This window comes from Spermophilus citellus, assembly GCF_964194105.1.
Source record: "Spermophilus citellus genome assembly, chromosome: 2".
NCBI classification, from domain to species: domain Eukaryota; kingdom Metazoa; phylum Chordata; class Mammalia; order Rodentia; family Sciuridae; genus Spermophilus; species Spermophilus citellus.
Genome location: NC_138183.1, coordinates 5295893 through 5319588, shown reverse-complemented (window position 1 = coordinate 5319588; position 23696 = coordinate 5295893). Strand labels below are relative to the sequence as shown.

At 43.1% G+C, this 23696-nt stretch overlaps 1 protein-coding gene across 9 annotated transcripts in view; it reads left to right on the top strand.

The window, feature by feature from the left end:
- Positions 1-23696, top strand: part of NUP214 (nucleoporin 214) — an 88127-nt gene that overhangs the window by 53087 nt on the left and 11344 nt on the right. For 8 of the 9 annotated variants that reach the window (XM_081280085.1, XM_081280084.1, XM_081280083.1 and 5 more), the window contains 5 exons: positions 2466-2556; positions 4782-4843; positions 7372-9201; positions 11251-11321; positions 19479-19635. In XM_081280085.1, coding sequence (XP_081136211.1) covers positions 2466-2556; positions 4782-4843; positions 7372-9201; positions 11251-11321; positions 19479-19635 — 2211 coding nt within the window. The remainder of the gene's footprint in view (positions 1-2465; positions 2557-4781; positions 4844-7371; positions 9202-11250; positions 11322-19478; positions 19636-23696) is intronic. The other variant, XM_081280080.1, reaches the window with a different exon arrangement.

Below are 23696 nucleotides of genomic sequence, written 5' to 3'. Positions count from 1 at the left end.
AAAACATGAGAGAAGCACCCCATAGAGTTCATTATTCTAGATCACAGAGAAAGTAGACACAGGATATCAAATATAGAGGTCATATTTGAAAGGCCTCAGCTGTTGAAAAGTTTCTAGAAAGTATTGAGCCCTTCAACAGCTTCTGAAACTTTTGAGATGAATTTGAAAACCATCAGAGCAAGAGGAAAAGGTCTTTAAAATCTTTCCCGAAAACGGAGCACTAGCCTTGCTTTCTCCCGCCCTGCCAAATGATCACCATTTAGAAATGAGTGGATCAGAATGTTGACCCTCCCCTTTCTTGTATATAAAGGAATAAAAATTCTCTTGGCTCATAATGACAGTGTAAAAGCTGGTAAGATGTAAAAAAGTAAAACAGATTTGTTATAGGGTAAAATCTGAGTCGAGCTCAAAAGTCAATATGCTAAGATTTTACGGCTTCCCACTCTTGCCCAGCACTCACTCCAACATGGCTATTCTTATTTAATTAGTTTTCGCCCAGGGTCTGCATTGCATAAGCCAATTCTGTATAAGCTGGCATCTGATTTTCATGTGGGTCTTGCTTAGTGTCCTCTTTTGTTGGCTCCTTCTCTGTAGCCTATCTCCTCTGGTGTGGGTGACTCTCTGTCCCCCATGTCAGCATTGTGCTGCCTACAGGCCCACATGTGTACTACCCTCTGGATTCTGGCTTTTACTCTGACTCAGTTTCTCAAGTGGGTCTTCAGTAAATTCTGTTGGAGACAGCTTTCACCCCTTGACTGTCCACTTCCCACACCTCTGCTCAGTCATTCTTCAAGGGTCATCTAAAGCTTTCTGACTGGACATTGGGTTTTTCTTGAGTAAATATTCCTTGTACTCAAAGCCATTATTGGGTAAACTGAAGTTGTATTCTAGAATTTGGATTAATGTGGAGCCCCAGTTGGTATCATGTGTACCTCACATGAGAAGGAGGTATACAGCACTTCTCAAGTGGGGCTTGACACTTGATGTAAAAAGGAAAAATTTAGAGAAATTGTCAGATTTTGAATCATTTAGGATTCAAACTAAGTCTTGTTTTTCTATTTCTGGCTAATATTTTAGAAAAAGGTTTTAAAAGATCATATAGCCTAGCTTCTTTCAAGAACTTCATTGAAGAGCTCCTTGTCACTCTTGAAACTAAGAATCAAGGAACCCTAAGGGACTTTGCTTCATGCATGTTGTAGGCAAGTAGTAGATTGAGAGAACTTTCTGGGATGTACCACTCCACAGTGAGGGTGGGAGGCCCTTCATTGTTGCTAGGTGTCTGCTGTGTGTTTCACTGGCCGGATAGTCAAGGTTGAGAAAAGGACTTATTTTTTTACCTTCTTGGAAGGAAAACCTCCCTGAAAAATACTAAGTTTGCAAAAAAAAATTTCTCTTAAAAAAAAGCGTTTCTAAAACCTCTATAGAATGATTATTTTGTTGGCTAATACTGAAAATACTTTTATTGTTTTTCTGGTTTTGAAACTTATGTAACCACAAAAATAATCTGGGTGTAGAGAGTTAAAATATAGAAAGTGAAAACTCTTGCCCAATGGGCACTCCTGCATTTCCCAGCAAACTTGGGAAGCTGAGGCAGGAGGATCACAGATTTGAGGCCAGCCTGAGCAACTTACTGAGACAGTTTCAAAATAAAAATAAAAAGGGCTGGGATGTAGTTCAGAGGTAGAATGCCCCTGGATTCAATCTCCAGTACCACAAAAAAGAAAAAACATATAAATAATCGTCCTATTCATCTTTCCAGGGTTGGTGCAGACTTTCTTACTCATTTTACATGGTGGCCTAAGAGGCTTTGTATAGTTCCCTGTTAGATTTTAACAGCACTATGCCTATAGTTTGGGTTGTTTATTAGAGTTCACAGTGATAAGCGAGGCAGCACTGAACATGTGTACACATTTAGAAAATATCTACCCCATATTCATTTTTTTAAAGTATTTTTTTCTTAATATTTGGTTTGTTTGATTTGCACTTTCTAAATGGAAAATGCAGAAAGGTATAGAGAAATCAGTATGACATTATAAGTCTGCAGTGAAGTCACCACTAAGAAACCTTGAACATACTAATCTATGTATCTTTGAATTTTTTTCCTTCATTGTATGTTAATTTGAAATAATTATAAAACTGCATGTATTGCTCAGCCTCACATCATAAGCATTTTCCTATAACATTTAATCTAGATCTATTTAAAACTAAATTTAAGCTATATTGGAATTACCTGGGAAGGAGAATGTAGCAAGCCTTAGGTTGGAACTAACATTGGCAGCGCTGGAGAGCAGATTCAGAGGCCCTCAGCAAGGTTAGGTAGCACGCGACTCCATGTGGCTCCTGACTTATCACAGGAGGCACATGGGGTTCTGGAAACGGAAGCTGCAGCTCTCAGCAGCGCCATCAGGGAATTACAAACCAGAATAGTGCTTCTAACTGATTTTTTGTAATGTCCTTATTTTCAGGGACAGGGATAGCCAAGATAGAAGCAGCTGTGACCTCGACTCCATCTGCTGTGGGGCAGTTCAGCAAGCCTTTCTCATTTGCTCCATCAGGGTCAGTAATGAAGTTAAGTTTTATGGCAAATCACTAGCTATTTTATAGATAGCTTCCCTGAATCTTAAAATCAGGAGAGATATTTATATGTTTATTAAGTGTGCATGAATCCCAAGTTTTTATCATGGCAGTAACCCATCTGCTAGTATGGCAGCAGCTGAACATCTTAAGGTAAATCTATTTCCTCTTTGTGGTTCATACTTATACATACATGTGTTATTGCCTGTTTGTTTATATATTTTGTTTTTAACCTAAACTTCATTTTCTTTGGGTGATGGTGGATCTCTTTTAAATCTGTAGGTCATCTAAAATACTTCATTCAAACACCATTTGGGGTCTGGGTATGACACTCTAGTTGGCTTTAATGCACTGAGAGTTCAGTATTTAAACCTGTGCAGAGAAGGCAGGAAATAATAGCCATTGTAGATTTTGGTTTTCTATATAGATGTTAGTGGATCTTTTTTAATTTCTTTTTTTTTTTTTTTTTTTTTAAGAAATAATGATGGCCATGCATATAGACTCGAGTCATTTGTTGAAGGTTTGTCTGACCACATTCCCAGGCAGGCTTTTGTCCACTATGTGGGACAGTGCTGCTCCCTGGCTATACAGGCTCTTTGAGAGCCTTGCGAGCTGCTGGAGTGTCCTCCTCCTGCCCTGATGGGCCAGCTGGCTGTGTCAGACCATCCACACATTTGTTGCTTTTGGAGGTCCCAAGCAAGTTCCTTCTGTACTTTGAGTTTTTCCTCCTACAACAGAAACCATACCAACTCCATCCCCTTTCCCTGGTTTTAATATTTCTTGACTATTCTTTAGCCTAGCACATGAAAAGAAAAGAGGGCATTAGGATAGAATTCAAGGGACAAAATTGTATATTATATATTTTTTCTAAGTTGTGAATCATTGTTTTATACTTCTCAAAGAAAATTTGGAACAAATTTTGAAGAGTATGTCAATGCCAAGAATTCTTTAATCTTTTACAAATGTTAATACAAATGTGAATAATTCATTCTTGCTCCATCATTCCCATTTTTAAAATAAGATGGGAAATTTTGGGTCGTTGAGCCAGTGGCTTGCCCTCTATTAGATAAAATTTCCTCACCAAGGTTGAAATCTGCCAAGAAACAGCAGGGTTTTTTGTTTGTTTTGTTTTGGTCTTGTTTTTTTTTTTTTTTTTTTTTTTTTTTTTTGGTACTGGGAATGGAACTCGAGGGCATTTAAACCACTGAGCCACATCTCCAACCCTTTTTATTTTTTATTTTGAGATAGACTCTCCCTGAATTGCTTAGGCTAAGCAAGTTAGGCCTACATTGTTGAGGCTGACCTCAAACTTGTGATCCTTTTGCCTTAGCCTCCTGAGTCATTTATGTCTGCTTTTTTAATGTGATAAATATTTAACACATCTTTAGATGGTCTTTGTGCATTTGAGAGAGGCAGCAATGACTAAGAAACTATAAATTCTTACATTTTTTAACATATTTTATATGCTTAGTCATTTATTCTTTAGAACTCTGTAAAATTTCCTGTTTGCACTTTAAGTACACATAATCTCTTCTGTTTACACTCGTGCTGAGCTTCCTTCTTCAGCTGTGCTATCTTCACTTGCAGTGTAAAGAACATGTGTGGAAAAAGAAAGGAGTTGGAAAGTTTTGAACCAAATTTTCCCAGCTCAGAGCTAAGAGTTATGTCAAAGTTGCAGAGACAGTGACTCCTGTTGCTTTCAGTCCAGCATCTGTCCTTGTAGCATGGGGCTCACCTGACATGGGTTTCAAGTTCAGGGTGGGCTCTTAGAGGTTCTCCCTGGTCCAGGGGCTTCTGCCTTGCTAGACTACTTTTGCACTCCTCCATGAGGCAAGCCTTTACTCCAGTCCCTGTGCCCAGCACACATGCCCAGTGTTTTTCCACTGCTGCTGTTCTCCTTTTCTTGGAATAAGTCTCCATGCAAACCCTTGCCATGGGAAGCCCTGCCCTTCCTCCATGGCCTGCTGTCCCTCCAAAGTCTTTCAGCCGCTGCCACTGTCTTAGCTCCTCTGTACATTGCCTCTCCTGCTGGGAGGTGTGAAGGGACTTTGCTGCTTCCACAAACATGCTCTCACCCTGATGCTGTTTACCTAGCGTGTTGATTCTTTTAAAAAGAGGTTGTATGAATGGATTACACAGCGAAACATTGGAAGGGCAACGTTATGCCTCAGGTTTATTCCCTTTTAACTTCTTTTTCCACTCACTAGGGCTGGCTTTAATTTTGGGATAATCACACCAACACCATCTTCTAACTTCACTGCTGCACAAGGTCAGTCTCTGTGTGAGGTAGCACTGCTTTTGTGTTTTTCCTAAACAAGGGTGGTTTATTTTTGTACAAATATATTGACATTTTAACTCTTCCTCGGTCTTGCTTACAATTTCTGCAGTAAGTTTTGGTAATGTGCAGTAGAAACATGTGCATGTGGTGGGCGCTGTAGCTCAGTGGTAGAGCGCCTGCCTGGCACACTCATGCGTCCTGGGTTCCATCCCCACCACTGGAAAAAATCAGTTTGATTTGAGAAACTTTTTCTTCCGTAACTTAAAATTTCATTGATTTGTAGTGATTCTGTAGGGTGAGGTAGACATAGTACTGTGAAAATACCTTGGTCCCCCCACCCCACTTTGAAAAACCTATCAGCAACAACACTGGTCCCTCCATGTTGTTATAAATTCATCAACTAACATCTTTGTTTGGTTTCTGGTACTGGTGATTGAGCCCAGGGCCTTACCCAAGATAGGCAAGCACTCGGCCACTAAGCCTTATCCCAGCCCTTTTTATATTATTTTGAGACAGGATATTGCCAAGTTGCCCAGGCTGGCCTTGGACTTATGATCCTCCTACCTCAGGTGGAGTCACAGATGCACACCCAGTTAACTGACATGTTTCTAATGCCTAGAAGAATTCAGATCTATTTTTTTTTTTTTTAAAACAGACATTTTTGTCATGTGCCTCTCAGTTCTTAGTTTGTCTTTTGTTTTAGAAGAAAGCTGTAATTATAAAAGTGACATGTTCAATGCCAGGCACAGTGACATGCACCTGTGATCCTCACTACTCGGGAGGCTGAAGCAAGAGGATTGCAAGTTTGAGGCAAGCCTCAGCAACTTGGTGGTACCATGTCTCAAAATGAAATAAAGAACGACTTGGGGTGTATCTCAGTGGTAGAGCTGGCCTAGGCAAGTGTAAAGCCTTCGGTTAAATCCTTAGTACTGGGGCTGGGGATGTGGCTCAAGCGGTAGCGCACTCGCCTGGCATGCGTGCGGCCCGGGTGCGATCCTCAGCACCACATACAAACAAAGATGTTGTGTCCGCCGAAAACTAAAAAAAAATAAATATTAAAATTCTCTCTCTCTCTCTCTCTCTCTCTCTCTCTAAAAAAAAATCCTTAGTACTAAAAACAGGTGGGGGTGGGGTTCTTATTGAGGAAAACAGGGAATATAAAAATGCATGAAGGAGTTTAGAATCTCCTCGTGTGTACCCCTCAGTAATAACCATAGCAGTTCTCTTTTTTTTAATATTTATTTTTTATAGTTGTAGTTGGACACAATAACTTTATTTATTTATATGAGGTGCTGAGGATCAAACCCAGGGCCCTGCACATGCCAAGCAAACACTCTACCGCTGAGCCATAACCCCAGCCCCCATAGCAGTTCTTTTATAGTTCCTTCTAGGAGTTTTGTCTCCCACTTAGTTTGACATATGTCTATTGTGAATTTTCCAATATTGAAAATTTTGTATAAATGTCATAGTTCTTTCTGTTGATAGAATTATTCTGCCAGTTTTTACCCATCCACCATTGGACATTTTGGTTATTTCCAGGTTGTCCCTATTATACATAATACAGTGCCTTTTATTTTTTACTCAAAAATATTTTTTGTTTTTTGCTTTTCAATTATGAAGCAGAGTCTGGCTATGCTGCCCAGGCTGACCCTGAACTCTTCCTGGTCTCACGGGATCCTTCTTCCTTAACTTCCAGATTAGCTGAGGCAGGAGTATGGCAAGTCCAAGGCCAGGCTAGGCAGCTTAGCAAGACCCTGTCTCTAATAAAATAATAAAAGGACCAGAGGTGTAGTTCAGTGGCCAAGTGCTTGCCTAGGACACACCAGGCCCTGTGTTCAATACTCATTACCACCAAAAAAGAAATATATATATGAAAGGAACAAAACTATTTGTCAAAAATTATAAGGAAAATTAAAATAGGAATAAAAACATGATAATAATTCTATGTAAACTTAATTAACATGAAAATAGACAACAATCCAAAACCATAAACAAGCTCAACACTAACATCGATAAAGAGCTTACTGAGTTGAGCCCTAGTAAGTGTCCCTAAATTGTGCCTAAAAATGACCCTGGATTGACGCTTGGTGTCCATAAATATAGAGACCATTTGCATTTTGAACCAGATCCTAACTTCTCAGGAGGGTTGTGGGCTAACACCATGCTGAGGGTATTGGGGAGGGAAGCTACACTGGTGTGGAGTCAGGAAATTAGGGGAGGTGGCTTTTTTTTTTCTTTTTTGGGTAATTTATTAATTTCAAGTATTGTGGGTGTCATGTGTATTATGATTTAATGGTCATGAATGGTCCCCTCCTTTCCACCTCAGGACGATGATTCAGATAAAACTAACTGTGGAGACGCACTTGTTCTGTCCTCCCCAAAGGAAGCTGCTGTTAAAGCCAGCGATTCCTGTTCCATGGAGGGGAGAGGCTTTGCTTAGGAATGCAGTCAGTGGGAATGTGATGATAGGGCCTATTTTGCTGAATCCAACCCGTTTCCCAATTTCTCTCTCTTGCTAGGGCCGACACCCTCCATTAGAGAGTCGAACCAGCTGGATGCCTTCTCGTTTGGTGGGGGAGGCAAACCCTTTTATGACACCGTTCCGGAGAGCCCCACTCCCTCCACAGTCACACCAGGACCCAGCACTCCTGGAGCTGCCACTGCCCCTCCAGGAGACTCTGCCCCCTCTGGCAGCAGGCCCACCGCACCTGCTGGAGTTCCGCTCTCCACCGCTGCTAGCAAGCTGGAAACACCACCGTCCAAGCTGGGCGAGCTTCTGTTTCCGAGTTCTCTGGCGGGAGAGACTCTAGGAAGCTTTTCAGGACTGCGGGTGGGCCAAGCAGAGGAGTCTACTAAGCCAGCCAGTAAGGCTTCCTCCCCAGGCCTCACGAGTGGCCAACCAGCCAAGACTTCAAGTGCGTCCTCTGGCTTTAGTTTCACTAGCCCTGCGGTGCTGGTGAAGCCTGGGGAGCCCCCAGTGCCCTCCTCTGTACCTGCCACCGCGGCAGCTCCCCCAGCGGCGGCCAGCACGGGCGCCAGTGGTTCCTCAGCTGGCATCTTTGGCAGTCTGCCACTAACCAGTACGGGAGCCTCTGGAGTCATCAGCTTTGGTGGGACTTCTTTAAGTGGCAGCAAGGGTACCTTTGCATTTGGAAGCCAGCAGAGCAGTAATACAGTGTCGTCCTCTGCACCCCCGTCAGCTACGACTGCCACTCCCCCTCCAGCCTCATTCCCCCCCTTGTCATTTGGTAGCCTCCTGAGTTCGGCATCTGCTCCCTCCCTGCCCATGTCCTCTGGAAAGAACACAGAAGAGGTCACATTGTCAGCTGTAGCCGAGAAGTCGGGCAACAATGAGGTCTCCACACCAACAGCCTCACTCCACGTGCAGCAGCAGGCTGCCCAGCCTCCCCAGGCTCCTCCACACACTCCCGACTCGGTTAAGAAAGAGCCAGTTCCTGTGCAGCCTGCAGTCAGTAGCCCCAGCACAGCAGCGGCTAGTACCAGCCTCATGGCACCTTCTATAGAGGCCATTCCAGCAGCCACGGGAGGCTCTGATGACAAAGCGGAGGCAGCCTCTCCTCCTCCCACCTTTGTGGTGCCGGGGCAGGCTGCTCTTGCAGCAGCTACGCTTCCAAGCACGGGACCCTTGGCTGTTGAAACGTCAGGCTCCCCCACCACCTCTAGCCCTGTTTCCAGTAGTGCTACAGGCCCCACCACAGAGACAGCAGTGTTTGGGACTGTTACTTCTGGCTCATCGGTCTTTACTCAGCCACCTGCTGCCAGCTCTAGCTCAGCGTTCAGCCAGCTCACCAGCAATACTGCCACTGCCCCCTCCACCACCCCCATGTTTGGGCAGGTGGTGGCCAGCACTGTGCCAAGCCTATTTGGGCAGCAGACAGGCAGCATAGCCAGCACAGCAGCTGCCACTCCACAGGCCAGCAGCTCTGGGTTCAGCAGCCCTGCTTTTGGTACCTCATCCCCAGGGGTCTTTGGACAGACAACCTTTGGCCAGGCCCCAGCCTTTGGACAGGTGACGAGCAGCCCTGCAAGTGGCTTCTCCTTTAGTCAGCCTGGGTTCAGTTCTGTGCCTGCTTTTGGTCAGTCGGTCTCCTCCACCCCTGCGTCCACCAGTGGGAATGTCTTTGGTGCGTCCTCGAGTACGAGTAGCTCCAGTTCCTTCTCATTTGGACAGTCTTCTGCCAACACAGGAGGGGGGCTCTTTGGCCAGAGCAACCCTCCTGCTTTTGGTCAGAGCCCTGGTTTTGGGCAGGGAAGCTCTGTATTTGGTGGCACTTCAGCTACCACCTCCACGGCAGCACCCTCGGGGTTTAGCTTTTGTCAAGCTTCAGGTAAGAATTTATAGATTTTTACTTTCTTCCTCTCTGTGCTATTTTAAACATTTACAGCAAACTTGTATTACTTGGTAATTAAAAGAAAGGGAGAAGCAGCAAAAAAATAATGTGTAAGATCAAGAAAGGAGCTTGGCGCACATGCCGCAGGAATTTCCTGGCCTAGTTGGCCAGGTCTGCCTCAGCACGCTCTCTACTCTTCCAGCCAGCAGAATGCCAGCTTCATGGGAAAAACCAAGCATCTTTAGTTTAAGGTCAGGAAAGTAAATGAATGACTCATACATACAAAATTTTGAAATTGGAAGGCGCCAAAGTCATTGTGTCCAAAACTGTCAGGCTTCAAGGAAACTGATCTCAGGTCAAACGGTGCTGATGGTGGAGTGGGAAGAGAAGTGGGTCTCCTCCCCATGCTTCACTGCTCCAACGCAATGTTGCTTGCTGGAAGGGCCAACACTGACACTTAAGAGGTTGCTTTTTTTTCTGTTTTCAGTGTTGTGACTTGAAAACAAAAACTTTTTAGATTTTTACCATTTTTGAAAGAAAAATCTTATTTTCTCAGTATGTGTATCCAATTGTAGCAGCTGCTTTTACTTCCTAAAACTATCAGAAGACAGACCAAGTTGAAAATCTATTCCAAGTTTGACTTTCTGATGGTTCTTTTATGAAAGGCAATTCTTTAGCAATTAGGCTACGGGGAAAACAAATATTTTGTGAGCAAGATTACAAGCAATTGCTGATTCATTTCTTCAGTAATAATTTTATTAAAAATGGCTGTTAATTTATTAGAAATGTTTTTCTTCTTGCAACAAATGTTAAACTCCTACTAAGTACAGCTAAAAGGACGCAGTAATGAAAAAAGACACAGTGTGTAGGTCCACTAGTGCCCTGTGAAGAAGCCAGGTGCCTGTGGACTTGGGATGACTTGGATCTGAGTGTGGCCAGGGAGAAGGCCTGTGTGTCACAGGAGAGCAAGTTGTCTCCGTTTCCAGTGCATCGTTTGTCATGCAGTCGGGGTTTGAGAAAACCTCCCAGCAAAGGCTTTGTCAAACCAGTCAGCAAATTCAGACTCCCTGAAGGATCTTCTTCGTTGATGAGTACCTGTGTGGAAAGCTGCCTGGGCACCTCCTGCAGCCCTGGTTGAGGAATGAGGCTTGCTGAAGTTCATGTGTCTGATAAGCCACAGAAATGAGGGTAGCACTCCTGCCTCTTCCTCCTCATCCAGGCTCTTGTGTTACAATGCATTGCTCCTCCTGACTCGCCCTGGCTGCATTCAGCCCAGCATCTCCAACATGTTATACCTCTTGGAAGGAACATAAGCTGCCTTGAGAGAATCTGGCATTTGAGATACATTAAAAATCAGGGAGTAGAAATATTCATAATGTTAAGTCAATCATTGAAAAGAATTCTTGGTGGCCAAAAGTCTGAGGAGAAACTGTTCTGAGAGTGTACCATCTTATTAGCCCCACCCACTTGATAGAAGAATCCAGCTCCTGGGACTTTGGAATTTATATTTTATAATATATATCATAATTTTAGCAATGAAAACAGGTCTTTTCAATTACCTCTCCATATTAAACGGTTCTGCATCTATAGTTACAACCAACCGCAGATCAAAATTCATCAAAAGAAATACGTAACTGAATATGTGCTGGCTTTGTTCTTGTCATTATTCCCTAAATAATAAAGTGTAATAACTAGTTATATGGCATTACATTGTACTAAGTATAATAAGTATTATCTAGGGATGATTTAAAGTATATGGGAGTACGATGTAGGTTGTATAAATCCTGTGCTATTTTGTGTAAAGGACTTGAACACAGATTTGGGTATCCTGGGGTGGGGGACCCAGAAAAAGTGACCCATGGATACCAAGGAACAATTATATGTGTTCAGATTTTTCTTCATTTCCTATATGGAGAAACAATTTTATCATAAGTTGATTTATTGTGGGGTAATTAAGCATATTAAAAATGCCATTTTAAAAAGGGGTGCTTGGATGTTGTAGAAGACTCATCCAAATTGAACTTTTGTCTTCCTTCTGTTTTACAGGTTTCGGGTCTAGTAACACTGGTTCTGTTTTTGGTCAAGCAGCCAGTACTGGTGGAACAGTCTTTGGCCAGGTAAATAAGTGCATTTGTCTTTATTTGTGTCAGGTTTCCCCTGTGTAATCTAATCTTTGTGTGCAGTTCATGCTGCATGCCTAGGCCTAGCAAACAGCTGTATGGTTCTTAAGCTTTACTGTCCAACTGTCTTGAGCATGTGGAAGTCTCCACTTCACATTAGAGAGTCAACAGAATTTGGATCCTCCTCTGGCTGACTTCTGAGAAAGTGCTTAACTGGCCTCCATCAGTCTTCTGCCTGTTCTGTTAGGCTGGGGTTGGCAACCTACAATCCACAGGCTAAATCACCCCTAGCCTTGATTTATATAAGTTCTTAAGCTAAGAATGACTTTTACATTTTTAAATGTTTTTTTAAAAGAAGAAAAGGAAAAAAAAGAATATGCAGTAGCAACTACATATGGCCCCTGCACTGAGCTGTCTGAAGTCCAGGGCTGAGCCACGCATAGTTTTAAGTGCTTTCTTCAGATTAACTCATGGAAGCATCTTAGCACCTCTGTAGGCAGGGGCTAATACTGTCTCCATTTGAAAGGTGAGGACACTGAGGATCCAGAGAGGTTTGACTCAACTGTTAGCACCGGCTACTTTTAGAACACAGTAACCTCAGAAGAGCCCTTCAGAAGTAAGGGCCTCTGATTGTCAGTGACAACTGTGACTTTCCACAGGAGGACTTGGTGGGATTCCAGTAGATGATGTGTGGGCACGATGTGTGTTCCTTCACATATTAAGTAGAAGGTTTTCCACATGCTGGCAGAAGCAGCTTAGATCCACTCTGAAACAGAGCTCTGGACTTTATTCAGTCCCTCATATTATTCTTTCAAATAAGTTTTGGGGTATTGATTCCCACAGTTAAACTAGCCAGGCAAAAGAAATGGGGATCTGTGAACAAGAGCCAGAATAAACGTCAGAAATGCCAGGCATGGTAGTTCACACCTGTAATCCCAGCAGCTCGGGAGGCTGAGGCAGAATTGAGTTCAGAGCCAGCTTTAGCAATCTAGAGAGCCCTGAGCAACTTAGCAAGACTCTGTCTCTAGATAATAAAATATTCAAAAGGGCTGAGGATGTGGCTCAGTGGGAAAGCACCCCTGGGCAAAAAAAAAAACAAAACAGAAATACACTTGCAGGGACTATAAAACAACTATGTTTAAAAGAAATAATAGACAACTTAAAAATACTAGTATGGAATAGGAAATCACAAGACCTTTGAAAAAGAACCAGGTAGAGTTTCTAGGAAAAATTAATAATTAAAATTCAAGACACAGTGGATGTATTTAAAAGCAGACAAGCCAGGCACAGTGGTGCGCACCTGTAATCCCAGCTGCTCAGGAGGCTGAGGCAGGAGGATCACAAGTTCAAAGCCAAACTGGGAAATTTAGTGAGACCCTGTCTCAAAATGAAGGGGCTGGGGTTGTGGCTCAGCGATAGAGCGCTCGCCTTGCACATGCGAGACCCTGGGTTCAATCCTCAGCACCACATAAAAATAAATAAGTGAAATAAAGTTATTTTTTTTAAAAAATGAAAAAAAAAAGGGTTGGGGTGTAGCCCAGTAAAAGCAGAAAAGAGCAGTAGTGTACTAGAACAGTGATCAGATGCTAAGTGTTTTAGGCTTTGAGAACTGCGTAAAGTTTCTGCCACAGCTGCTCCACTGTGAAGCAGCCGTAGATGATGTGCAGTGAATGAGATGGTTATGTGCCAGTAAGGCTTTATTTACAACAAGAGGTGGTAGACAGGATTTGACCCACAAGCTGTAATTTGCTGACCTTTGGACTAGAAGGTTAGTTAAATTATTTGGAATGTATCATGGAGAGCAAAAAAGATGAAAAATGCAAAAAAAGAACAGATCCTCTAAGAGAAAATTTAACATACATGTATTCACAATCACAGAAGAAGAGAGAATATGTACATGGCAATATCAGAAGAGAAGAAATTTCCCAAACAAGTAGATAAGAGTAATTCACAAACCAAAAGCCCAACTGTAATCCCAGCAGCTTGGGAAGCTGAGGTAGGCGGATCACAAGTTCAAGACCAACCTCAGCAACTTAGTGAGGCCCTAAGCAACTCAGTGAGACCCTGTCTCTAAATAAAATACAAAAAAGGCTGGGGATGTTAAGTACCCGAGTTCAACCCCTGGTTTATTAAAAAACAAACAAACAAACAAACAAAACCTGCAGCAAAAGCTTAACAGGTCACACAGCTCTTGAAAGGAAATCAGTCCCGAGACCTGTCACAGCACAAGAGCAGAACAACAAGATTAGAGGAGGAGGCAGCCTAGACAACTTATCTTCCAGGGAGCCACAGTGGGACTGCCAGCTGACTTTCCTGCAGGCATGAAAGAAGCCAGGAGGTGGAGAATGTCTGCCTGGGATTTCTAAACATGCAAAAATTATCTTTTCGAATGAAGTGAAATCAAGACAGTTTTCCAGATAAACAAATATTGGGAGATTTCATGTCTTGCACACCTGAAGGAAATCCTAAGGGATATTTCTCAAACAGGAAAATTTAGCATTACCAAAATAGTGGCCTTCTTAATTTTAGGGAAAAACAAGTCGTAAAATAGGGAAATTGTAGCCACCAGAGCAATCGTATTTAGAGTATATTCTACCAAGCAGGGGCTGGGGTTGTGGCTCAGTGGTAGAGTGCTCACCTAGCATGTGTGAGGCACTGAGATTGAGCCTAAGCACAGACAGGATTTGACCCACAAGCTGTAATTTGCTAACCTTTGGACTAGAAGGTTAGTTAATTTATTTGGAATGTATCATGGAGAGCAAAAAAGATGAAAAATGCAAGAAAAGAACAGATCCTCTAAGAGAAAATTTAACATACATGTATTCACAATCACAGAAGAAGATAAAGGTATTGTCCATCTATAACTAAAAAAATAAAGAATATATTCTACAAAGCAAAAAGGGTAAAGTTTTAGAAACTCTCATGTTGCTAGTAAGAATATAAATTCATGTAACCTTGGGAAATCATCTGACTGTATCACAACTAACATTCAAAATCTTTATTAACCCAGCAGATCTGCTCTGGGTATATAACCAAGAGAAGTAAGTGCCTTTGTTCACCAAAAGATAGGGATTAGAAATGTTCTTGATATAGTGAACTCATAATAGCTAAAAACAGGAAACAACCCAAATCTCATAAATTTGAAGAATGGCCAAATAAGTTGTGCTGTTTTTATCCAGCAGAATACTACAAAACAGTGAGATGAAATATGCTGCTCCTCCCCAAAACAACAGGAGTCACCCCACCACCCCCGCTGGTATTAGGTGCCTCTAGAGGAGCCTGCCCCAGAGTACTCAGTGTAGGACCAGGTTGGCCAAGAGATGTGCCTAAAGTGAGAGAGAGCCTTGAGAAGCACCAGAAATGTTTGATATTTGAACATTGAACCTTATGCACAGTTGAAATCGTGTCAAAATTAAATGAGCTCTCTACACGTAAAGTTTATGAACTTGGGGCTGGGGATGTGGCTCAAGCGGTAGCGCGCTCGCCTCGCATGCGTGCGGCCCGGGTTCGATCCTCAGCACCACATACCAACAAAGATGTTGTGTCCGCCGAGAACTAAAAAATAAATATTAAAAATTCTCTGTCTCTCTCTCTCCTCTCTCACTCTCTCTTTAAAAAAAAAAAAAAAAGTTTATGAACTTAATAAAAAGTCATAGGGAAAAAAAATGGGCAGAAGAGGGCTGGGAATGCAGCTCTGTGCCAGAGGGCTCATTCCCAGCCTGCAGAGAGCCCAGGGCTCCGTCTCTAGTACTGCATAAAAAAAGAAGAGAAGGAAACAGGCAGAAGACAATTCATGAAAGAAGTTGCACAACATTGGGCCTGTGCTTGATCACTCTGAATGGTATACTTAAATGTAGCCAATATGGTACATTTTACGACGATAAGAATATAGGGAAATAAGAAAACTTTTTTTTTAAATTAGGGATAGACCAAAGGATCAATAAACAAAAAGATGTTCAACTTCATTAGTGATATAAATAAAACCACAAGAGATGCATACTCATAAGACGCAAAAATATAAAGTCCAGTACTGAGGGAGTCACACCTGATGGGAGTACAAGTTGGTCCACTCATCTTGGAGAAGAGTTTGGTACCATTTAGTTAAGACCAACAATGCCACCCCTAGATTTGTTCTTTAGAAAAACAAATATGTACCAGGATACAAGAGTGTTCATAGCAACACTGTTACAATAACCCCAGCAACCCAGACACGACTGTTTATCATCATTCAAATGGGTTGATGAATTTACATTATTCTCTGTATCCAGCTGTGAAGATGGGTAATACTGCTAACTTGGGTAACTGGCTCACAGAGAGTGAAGCCAAAGAGATGCAAATGCATTACTGGGACAAACTCTATATGTTGCTCCCCTTCCCCCATTCTTCCTCCGTGGAAATTATGTTTGCAGTTGAATGGGCCAAAAATTGAATTTTATTCTGTGAGGGTAGGTGTCTTTGATACTCATCACCATATCCCCAATGTGTAGGGTTGTGACTGAAACCTGATAGAGAATGTGAAGTGAATTAATTCTCAAATGGCAAGGAGTGTCCTCAGAAAACTTGACTAGGATATGAAAGGATATAGGAAACCTTCACTCCCATTGTACCACCAAGAAAAATTCAGATAGTGTGAAATTTTGGTTTGGGGTGATGAAAGAGTTTTGGAAATAGTGGCAATGGTTACACAACATGGTAAATGTTACCGACACTGCTCAGTTGTATACTAAAAAAGGTTAAAATTTCCTAGCGTGGTGGCATGTGCCAGTAATCCCAGCTACTTGGGAGGCTGAAGCAGGAAAATCGTAAGTTCTAGGCCAGCCTGGGAAACTTATTAGCAAGGCCCTGTCTCAGAATTAAAAAGGCGGGTAGTGCATGGTGGCACATACCTCTAAACCCAGCAACTCTGGAGGCTAAGGCAGGAGGATTGCAGGTTTGAGGCTAGCCTCAGCAACTTAGCAAGACCCTGTCTCAAAATAAAAATCAAAAGAAGCTGAGGTTGTAACTCAGGGGTAAATCAGCCCTGAGTTTAATCCCTAGTATAAGAAAAAAAAGACTATATATATATTTTTTTGCCATAATTTTTAAATTTTTCATAATGATATACCAAAAACCATTTGAGTTTTAGTGTGTGTTTGTTTTTTGGTGCTGGGGATTGAACCTAGGGCCTTTGCATGCAAGGCAGCACTCTGCCAGCTGAACTATATCCCAGCCCCATTTGAGTATTATATGCTATAAATCAGTGTATTGTATGATATGTGAATTATATCTCAATGAAGCTGGTGTAAATAAGTCAGATTGGGATCTGAAAGACTTGCAAATGCAGCAGTGATTTACCTGGCATCCATATCCTCCCTGCTTTGGCCAAGAGAAACGAAATGAAGACCGGCCTGAAAACAGTTTGCACAATGCTTGCATTCCGCTGCCTGGATCTGTTGAACCTAAAGGTGATAACGGCAGCCCAGGTTCCTTCCAGCTCCAGGCACTTACAGGACAGATAACCCAAACCCTAAGCAGAGACAGTCCCAAGTCAGCCAGCATGAGCTCTGCATCGTCAGACAGCAGAGAATTCTCACTGTCAAGGAAAAACATTAGTGTTCCTTAGTTGCCACTGTTCTATGGATAAAGTCTACTATGTAAAAAAATAAAAAATAGTGGTCTGGGGCTGTAGCTCAGTGGCAGAGCGCTTGCCTCGCAAGCATGAGGCCATAGGTTCGATCCTCAGCACCACATAATATAAATAAATAAATAAATAAAAATAAAGGTATTGTGTCCATCTACAACTAAAAAAATGTTTTTAAAATAGTGTGTATAAATGAAATAACAGAAAGTTAAGGGGAGAGGCATGCAATATGATTTTTAAAATGAGCAAAACCCAACATATGTGATCCAGATATTGGAACTAGAGACAGAGACTTTAAAATAACTATTGTGCTCTAGGAGTTACAGAAAAATTTTAAAAGAATGTTTGAGTACAAAATCTCAGCAAAGATGTGGAATTTTAAAAAATAGTCTTGATCTGTATTTGAAGTTCAAATCTAATGCTTGAAGTCAAAAAAGAAATTATTAGAAAAGCTTAACAGCAGAGTGAATACTACAGGAGAACAATGAACTTTTTGTACATTTTGAGATTCTTCTATAACTTTAAGTTTTAAAAACTATTGTTCATTTCAATTAAAAACAACAGAATCCTCTCTAACCCTGCTGAGGGTGCAGTAACCGTCAGTTTACATTCAGCCAGGGACATTCGTTATCCACTTCTCCACTCTGTGGATAGCCAATGTCTAATTTCAAATCACATTTGAAATTAGGCTGAGCCATCTGAATTCTTGGCTTCTGCAGGTCAGTGTGTGCAGCTACAGGAGGCCCCTGTGTGTTAGCTGGAGGTGGAAGGTAGCTATGCAGTCTCATCTCAACAGGTGCATGCATTTGTGGTCATGGCTTCCTTCCTCAAAGGCAGCTTACTTGCTATCAGTACTTCACTTTTATGATTGGGTTGCTACTTTTTGTTTGGTTTTGGGTTTTGGTACCAGGGATTGAACCCAGGGGCACCTAATCACTGAACTACATCCCCAGCCTTTTTTAAATTTTTTTCATTTTGAAACAGTGTGTCCCTGAGTTGCTTAGGGCCTTGCTAAGTTGCTGAGGCTGGCCTCAAACTTGCAATCCTCCTGCTTCAGCCTCCTAAATTGATGAGATTAAAAGTGTGTGCCACCAAACCTAGGTGTATTCCTGGTTTTTAAAAGCCCTTTGGACTAGTGCTGTAGATCGGTGGTAGAGCCCTTGCATGGGCTTTCACAAAGTTCCATCTCGAGCACCACAAAAGAAAGAAGAAAAGCTGTAACTCATCATTACATGATTGTGGTCGAATAAAGTTCATTGCCCAAAGGCAAAAAATTGTTACGTTCAGGGTACAAAAGACAGGTATAATTGTGCCACATGAGGCAAAGGGTGAGAACAGCTGATGGTGACATAGAGGTAGACAGGGGCCAGATCAGAGTCTTCTAGAAGCGGTAACAGGAGTGGACAGGTCTGATGCCTCATTGCATCTTATCCAGCTGCTTCTGGACTTACAGTGGTGGGGATTATTGCACAGTCCCAGTGAAGGGGGAAGGACAGGTGGCCAAGATGGAGGGGCACTGGTGTGCCATGTTTTAGACAGGGCCTGCTAGAGGTTCCACTTGTGGAGATCAAATGACTACTTGCAAAGTGCTTAGAAGAGTGCCTAGTACAGAGCTGGCACTTGACCACTGGCCTCTGTTAGAAGGCTGAGCAGCAACTGTTTGTGAGCTTTCAGTTGTCTCAGGTGCTGTTCTGAGGTGTATTCATTTCTTAGCTCATTCACTCGTTTTGAGGCATGTGGTTTAGTACCCCACTTTACAGAAAAGGACTGGGGCACCACTCTGCTCCCTTGAAGGAGCTCCTGGAAGGTTCCTCTGCCCAGAGACCCCTTCTAAAGCCCAACTTTATCTACATGATAACCAAGGAGACTTCAAACTTCACTAATGCGAGTGGACCCTCCAATCTAGCACTGATCATCATTCAGGAGTCAGTTTCCAAACAGAAATCAAGTGTCTGGTGCCTGATATAGCTCTGAGTCAGCATGTGTCCCTGAGTTAGCAGCTTCCTCTGAGCATAAGATTTGCGAACTTGGACAAGATTCAGCAATGGTCATCATTTCAACAATGGAGCTAATTTAAGCTTTCTGCAGCACTGGGAAAGTCATTATGAAATGAAATTGCGCAAATTGAGAGACGACTGTAAATCACTCATCCTTTGCTGCTGATGAGTTCAGCCACACGCTTCAGGAATCAGAAGTGGTGCCCGTGATGGCTTCTAAATGCTTTCAAATTTTTTATTTGGTGGATCTCGTGTGGGATTGGTTTTCCCGCCCTGGAATTGTGTTGGGCACTGCGGGCAGCAGGGCAGGTGAACAGTGAAAGTTCCCACCTCTGTCGCATTCACTCAAGAATTGTAGATGGAGCAGCAGTCCTTGCCCAAACTCCAGCCTCTCCTATGGTTGCTGGCCTATCCCCTTCTAGAACCAGAAGAGTGCACTTGCTTTGCCATGTGTGCCAGCTGCCACCGCCCACAGACCTGGCCTGCCATCACCATGACCTCTCATCCCAGCTTGCTTCCTGCCCCTTTTGTTCTTAGCAGTCCTCCAGCTCCAGTGGTGGTGTGTTTGGGTCTGGAAACACTGGAAGAGGGGGAGGTTTCTTCAGTGGCCTCGGAGGGAAACCCAGCCAGGACGCTGCCAACAAAAACCCATTTGGCTCAGCCAGCGGGGGATTTGGATCCACAACTACACCAAGTAAGTTGAGAAGAGTTCTCCCAGGCCCCTTGGTCCCTGATGCCATTGTCATCCTCATAGTGTTCTCAAAGCTTTGGGGACAGCTCTGAATGAGAGGGAAGGGGTTAGGTCCATTTAAAGTATCTACCCCAAAGCAGTGTGATGAGGTTTTGTTCTGTGGTTTTTAGTAAGATGTCCTATATAATCCTGAAAGGACATCAGAGCTGCAGGGAGAGGATCAGTGTCCTGAACCACTCGGATCTCCTCTCCGAAGGCCCAGATTGCACTGTTTCGTGGCATTGGGGTGACTTGAAGTGAATGCAGGCAGACAGGCAGAAAGGAGCAGCGCGCCGCACTGGGTGGCTTGCACAAGAACACGTGGGCTTGCGTTTGGGCAGCAGTCTCTTCAGATTTGCCTTGGGTTTCAGCTGCTGTAGATCTGAAGCCTTCAGTATTTCTCATCTCTTGTGTTTTTGCTTTCTTTTCATCTGAAGGTGTATCTGGCAGCATTTTCTTCTTCAGCTAATTTTTTAAATTCTTTGTTGATCTGTCTATTCATGGTTGGAAATGAAAAAGTGACTTAGATGCAGTCTTCAGGTTGTGTGTTACCAGGCAGCGGGATCTGCTGCCTTGTGAGCCACTGTGCTCTGGTCATAGCTGATTTTTCCTTCATATTCAGGCCTCTGGAGTTAAGAGCAAAACTTCCTATCCCAACTCGCTCTTCTGGGTTCGTAGGTCAGGAACGGGTTATTTTGATGTCACTGTCCACTTCAGTAATACATAAGGAAAGATTGCTTGTTGAGAGGCATCGACCTCTTAGCTCCTGAAGTTATATAATCAGAAATTTTTTCTGTTCTCAGCTTTCAGTCTGCCAGCAGAGATTTAGAATTCTAAAGTGAAGGGATCTTGGAAATCAATTCTAGTGGTTTTCAAAAACTGCTTTTGCATGTGAACTCTTATGAATCCTAAGTAAAACTGAACAAGGTTCACACTGAATCAGAGGTCAAAAAGTCCAGAATACATGTGGGTAGTTTGCCCAGCCATGACCCCTCAACCCCATGAATCTAGGCATCTGTATAGCCCACACTTTGAAAACATTATTCTTTAAGGTCAAAGCCAGAAAGTGGCAGATCTAGAACTCAACTAGATCATATTTACCACATCAAACACAGCATCTGGCACAGAATTAATAACAAGCTAGTTAGAAATTTGGATTTATGCTGGATGTGGTAGCACACACCTGTAATCACAGTGGCATGGGAGGCTAAGGCACGAGGATTGTGAGTTCGAAGCCAGCCTTAGCAACTTAACAAGGACATAGGCAACTTGGTGAGATGCTGTCTGAAAATAAAAAGGGGTGGGGATGCTCAGCAGTTAGGGGCCCTTGGGTTCAATCCCTGGTCCAAAAGAAAAGAAATGTGGATTTTTCCAGATGTAGGTTCTCATGTGTGAGGCTGTGTTACTGGCCAGTGTCGTTAACCACTTCAGTGTATCAGATCCCTGTAAAAATTCCTTTCCTCCTGGCCAGTTCATCTCTGTGCCATGGCCCTTAACTGTCAGAGTGGCCTTCTCTCAGGTCAGCTGGAGCTGGCACATACTGGCTCATGAGAGCCAGATGTACACATCTTCCCCCAAGTCCACATTCAGTGATGTCATATTGGGTAGTCTGAAATCAGCCCTGGTAGTGCACTTGTACCTTGAAGTTGGAAACACTACCAGCCAGGACTCCTCCTGTCCCCAGACTGTTGCTAATCATTTGCTGACCCATCATTGTTTCTAATGCTTTGGTTCTGGTTTAAAGTCAGTACTTAACCTGTTCTTAATAATACCTCTACTGTTCTTTATCTCATAAATGTTAACTGTTAATTGCAAACCAAGTTTACATTTATTCTTAAGGGAAGTTTAAAGGAATTTAAAGAGGCAGAGGAAAGACCTTTCACATTTTTATTTTTTTAAATTAAGTTTGTAATTTGATAGTGAAAGGGACTGGAAACTCTTTAACCCTAGGACCCAGTGCAGTGTAAAAGAAAGGAGCAAAGGAAGAGGAGGAGCTGGGGGAAGACGAGAAGGGCATTGTCCTCAGCATAGTACAGAAAGCTTTCTGCGGAATTGCCAGTGGCGGCCTCTTTCTCCTTGGGTGACTCTGCAGCGTTTGATAGCTCCCAGTGCTGCTCCGCTCCTGGGCAGAGTGAGTCGCTCTCCTGGTCCCTTCCTCCTCTCTCATGGTGCTTTTCTGCTGCTTTTCCTCCTTTCCAGTACTGTGGGGCACATTCCCCAGAGTCACCTGGGTCATGCAGTGAGTGGTCTTCACACCCTCCGCCCTGCTTCCAATCTTCTCTGCTGTGCCAAGAAATCCATTCAGGGTTTTTTTGTTATTGTTGCTTTTGTTTTTAATTTTTTTTTTTTTTAGCTGTAGATGGACATAATACCTTTATTTTGTTTTCTGTTTTTTACTTTTTTTTTTTTTTTTTGGTGCTGGGGATCAAACCCAGGACCTATGTGCATGCAAGGTAAGCACTCTACCAACTGAGCTATATCCCCAGCCCTTATTTATTTTTTCAAATGGTTTTTAGTTGTCAATGGATTGTTTATTTATATGTGGTGCGGAGAATCGAACCTAGTGCCTCACACATGCTAGGCAAATGCTCTACCGCTGAGCCACAACCTCAGCCCCAGATCAGGGTTTTTGTTTTGTTTTGTTTTTGTAGTATTTATTTTTTAGTTGTAGTTGACACACTATCTTTATTTTATTTATTTATTTATATGTGGTGCTGAGGATGGAACCCAAAGCCTTGCACACGCTAGGCAAGCACTCTACCACTGAGCCACAACCCCAGCCCCAGATCAGGTATTTTTAAACTGATTTTATTTTGCCACTGTCCCTACCCAGAACCCATTTTCAATTTCCTGCCAAGTTTCTAAACCAACTATGGACTGGAGTCCAGGCCGTCCACAAGCTGGCCCAGCACACCTAAGTTCTACTCAAGTTCCACCCATTCCCTCTGCTTGGGCCAGCTGTCGGTGCCACCTCCCTGTGTGGGCTGGTTCATGCTGCTGCCTGCTTCCTGCAGGGGGGCAAGATAGCAGTTGCTTGGCGTGCCCTTGCCTGAGACTCAGAGGGCCCAGGGGATCTCCTTCCCTAGAAATCTACAGTCCTTGGAATTGCTGCTTCACAGAACATGAGGCAGCAGAGGATCAACCTTTATCCATTGCCTGTTGTGTGCCAGAAGCTTAATACAGGGGCTGGTCATTTCCTACAACAGCATTGTCATTTGTGGGCTGCAGAGGTCACATGGCTAAGCAACCATCTCCTGGCCAGCAAGAAACAGACACCTCCAGGTGTGCCTGTCGGGCAGCCTTGTACCTGCTCTCTGGGGCCCGGAATATGCTTTTGCAGTGGCACACTGAGCATAGGCCAGGTCAAGAACAGTTCCCTTGATGATAATTGAGTTAGGAGCTGCCCGGGCCTGAAGCCGCCCTCCTTAGCCCTGAGCAGTGGCTATGGCCAAAATAAACTGAGAAACACTGCTGCTTGGAGTTGATACCTTCTGTCTCTAGGAGCTTGAACTTCATACGTTTTTTTTTTTTTTCTCTGTGTTGTCCCCAGAGACTCTACTAAAGACAGGTGGTTAGCCCCTGTAGTCATTTAAAATTCAGCACCCCTGTGCCTTGTCACCCAGAAGAACCCGTTGTCTCCTGAGTCTTATCCTGAGGATACTGTGAAAAGTCATCTTAGCACATTCTTTTTCTTCAGGGACCTGACAGGTACATTTGTGTCAGGGGCTGAGGAAGCCATCTGACCGTCATCTTTCAGGCCCACAGGCTTCCTCCCGGCTTTTCAGAAGGCCTGAAGAAAGGCCTGGACCAGGGTGTTAATGAGATTTCCCTTCTGAGTGTGCACTGGATTCTTGTTCAATGATTCCAGATCTGAAGAAAGACCTGGAATGCCGTCCCTGTGACACTGTTTACAACAAATTTAATTTACATCAAGTATAGTTAATTTTGATTGGGCCAGACTCTAATGTTGGATTCTGCCAATGATTTTGCCACATAAAAGACCAAAGGGTCCACATCTTGCAGTA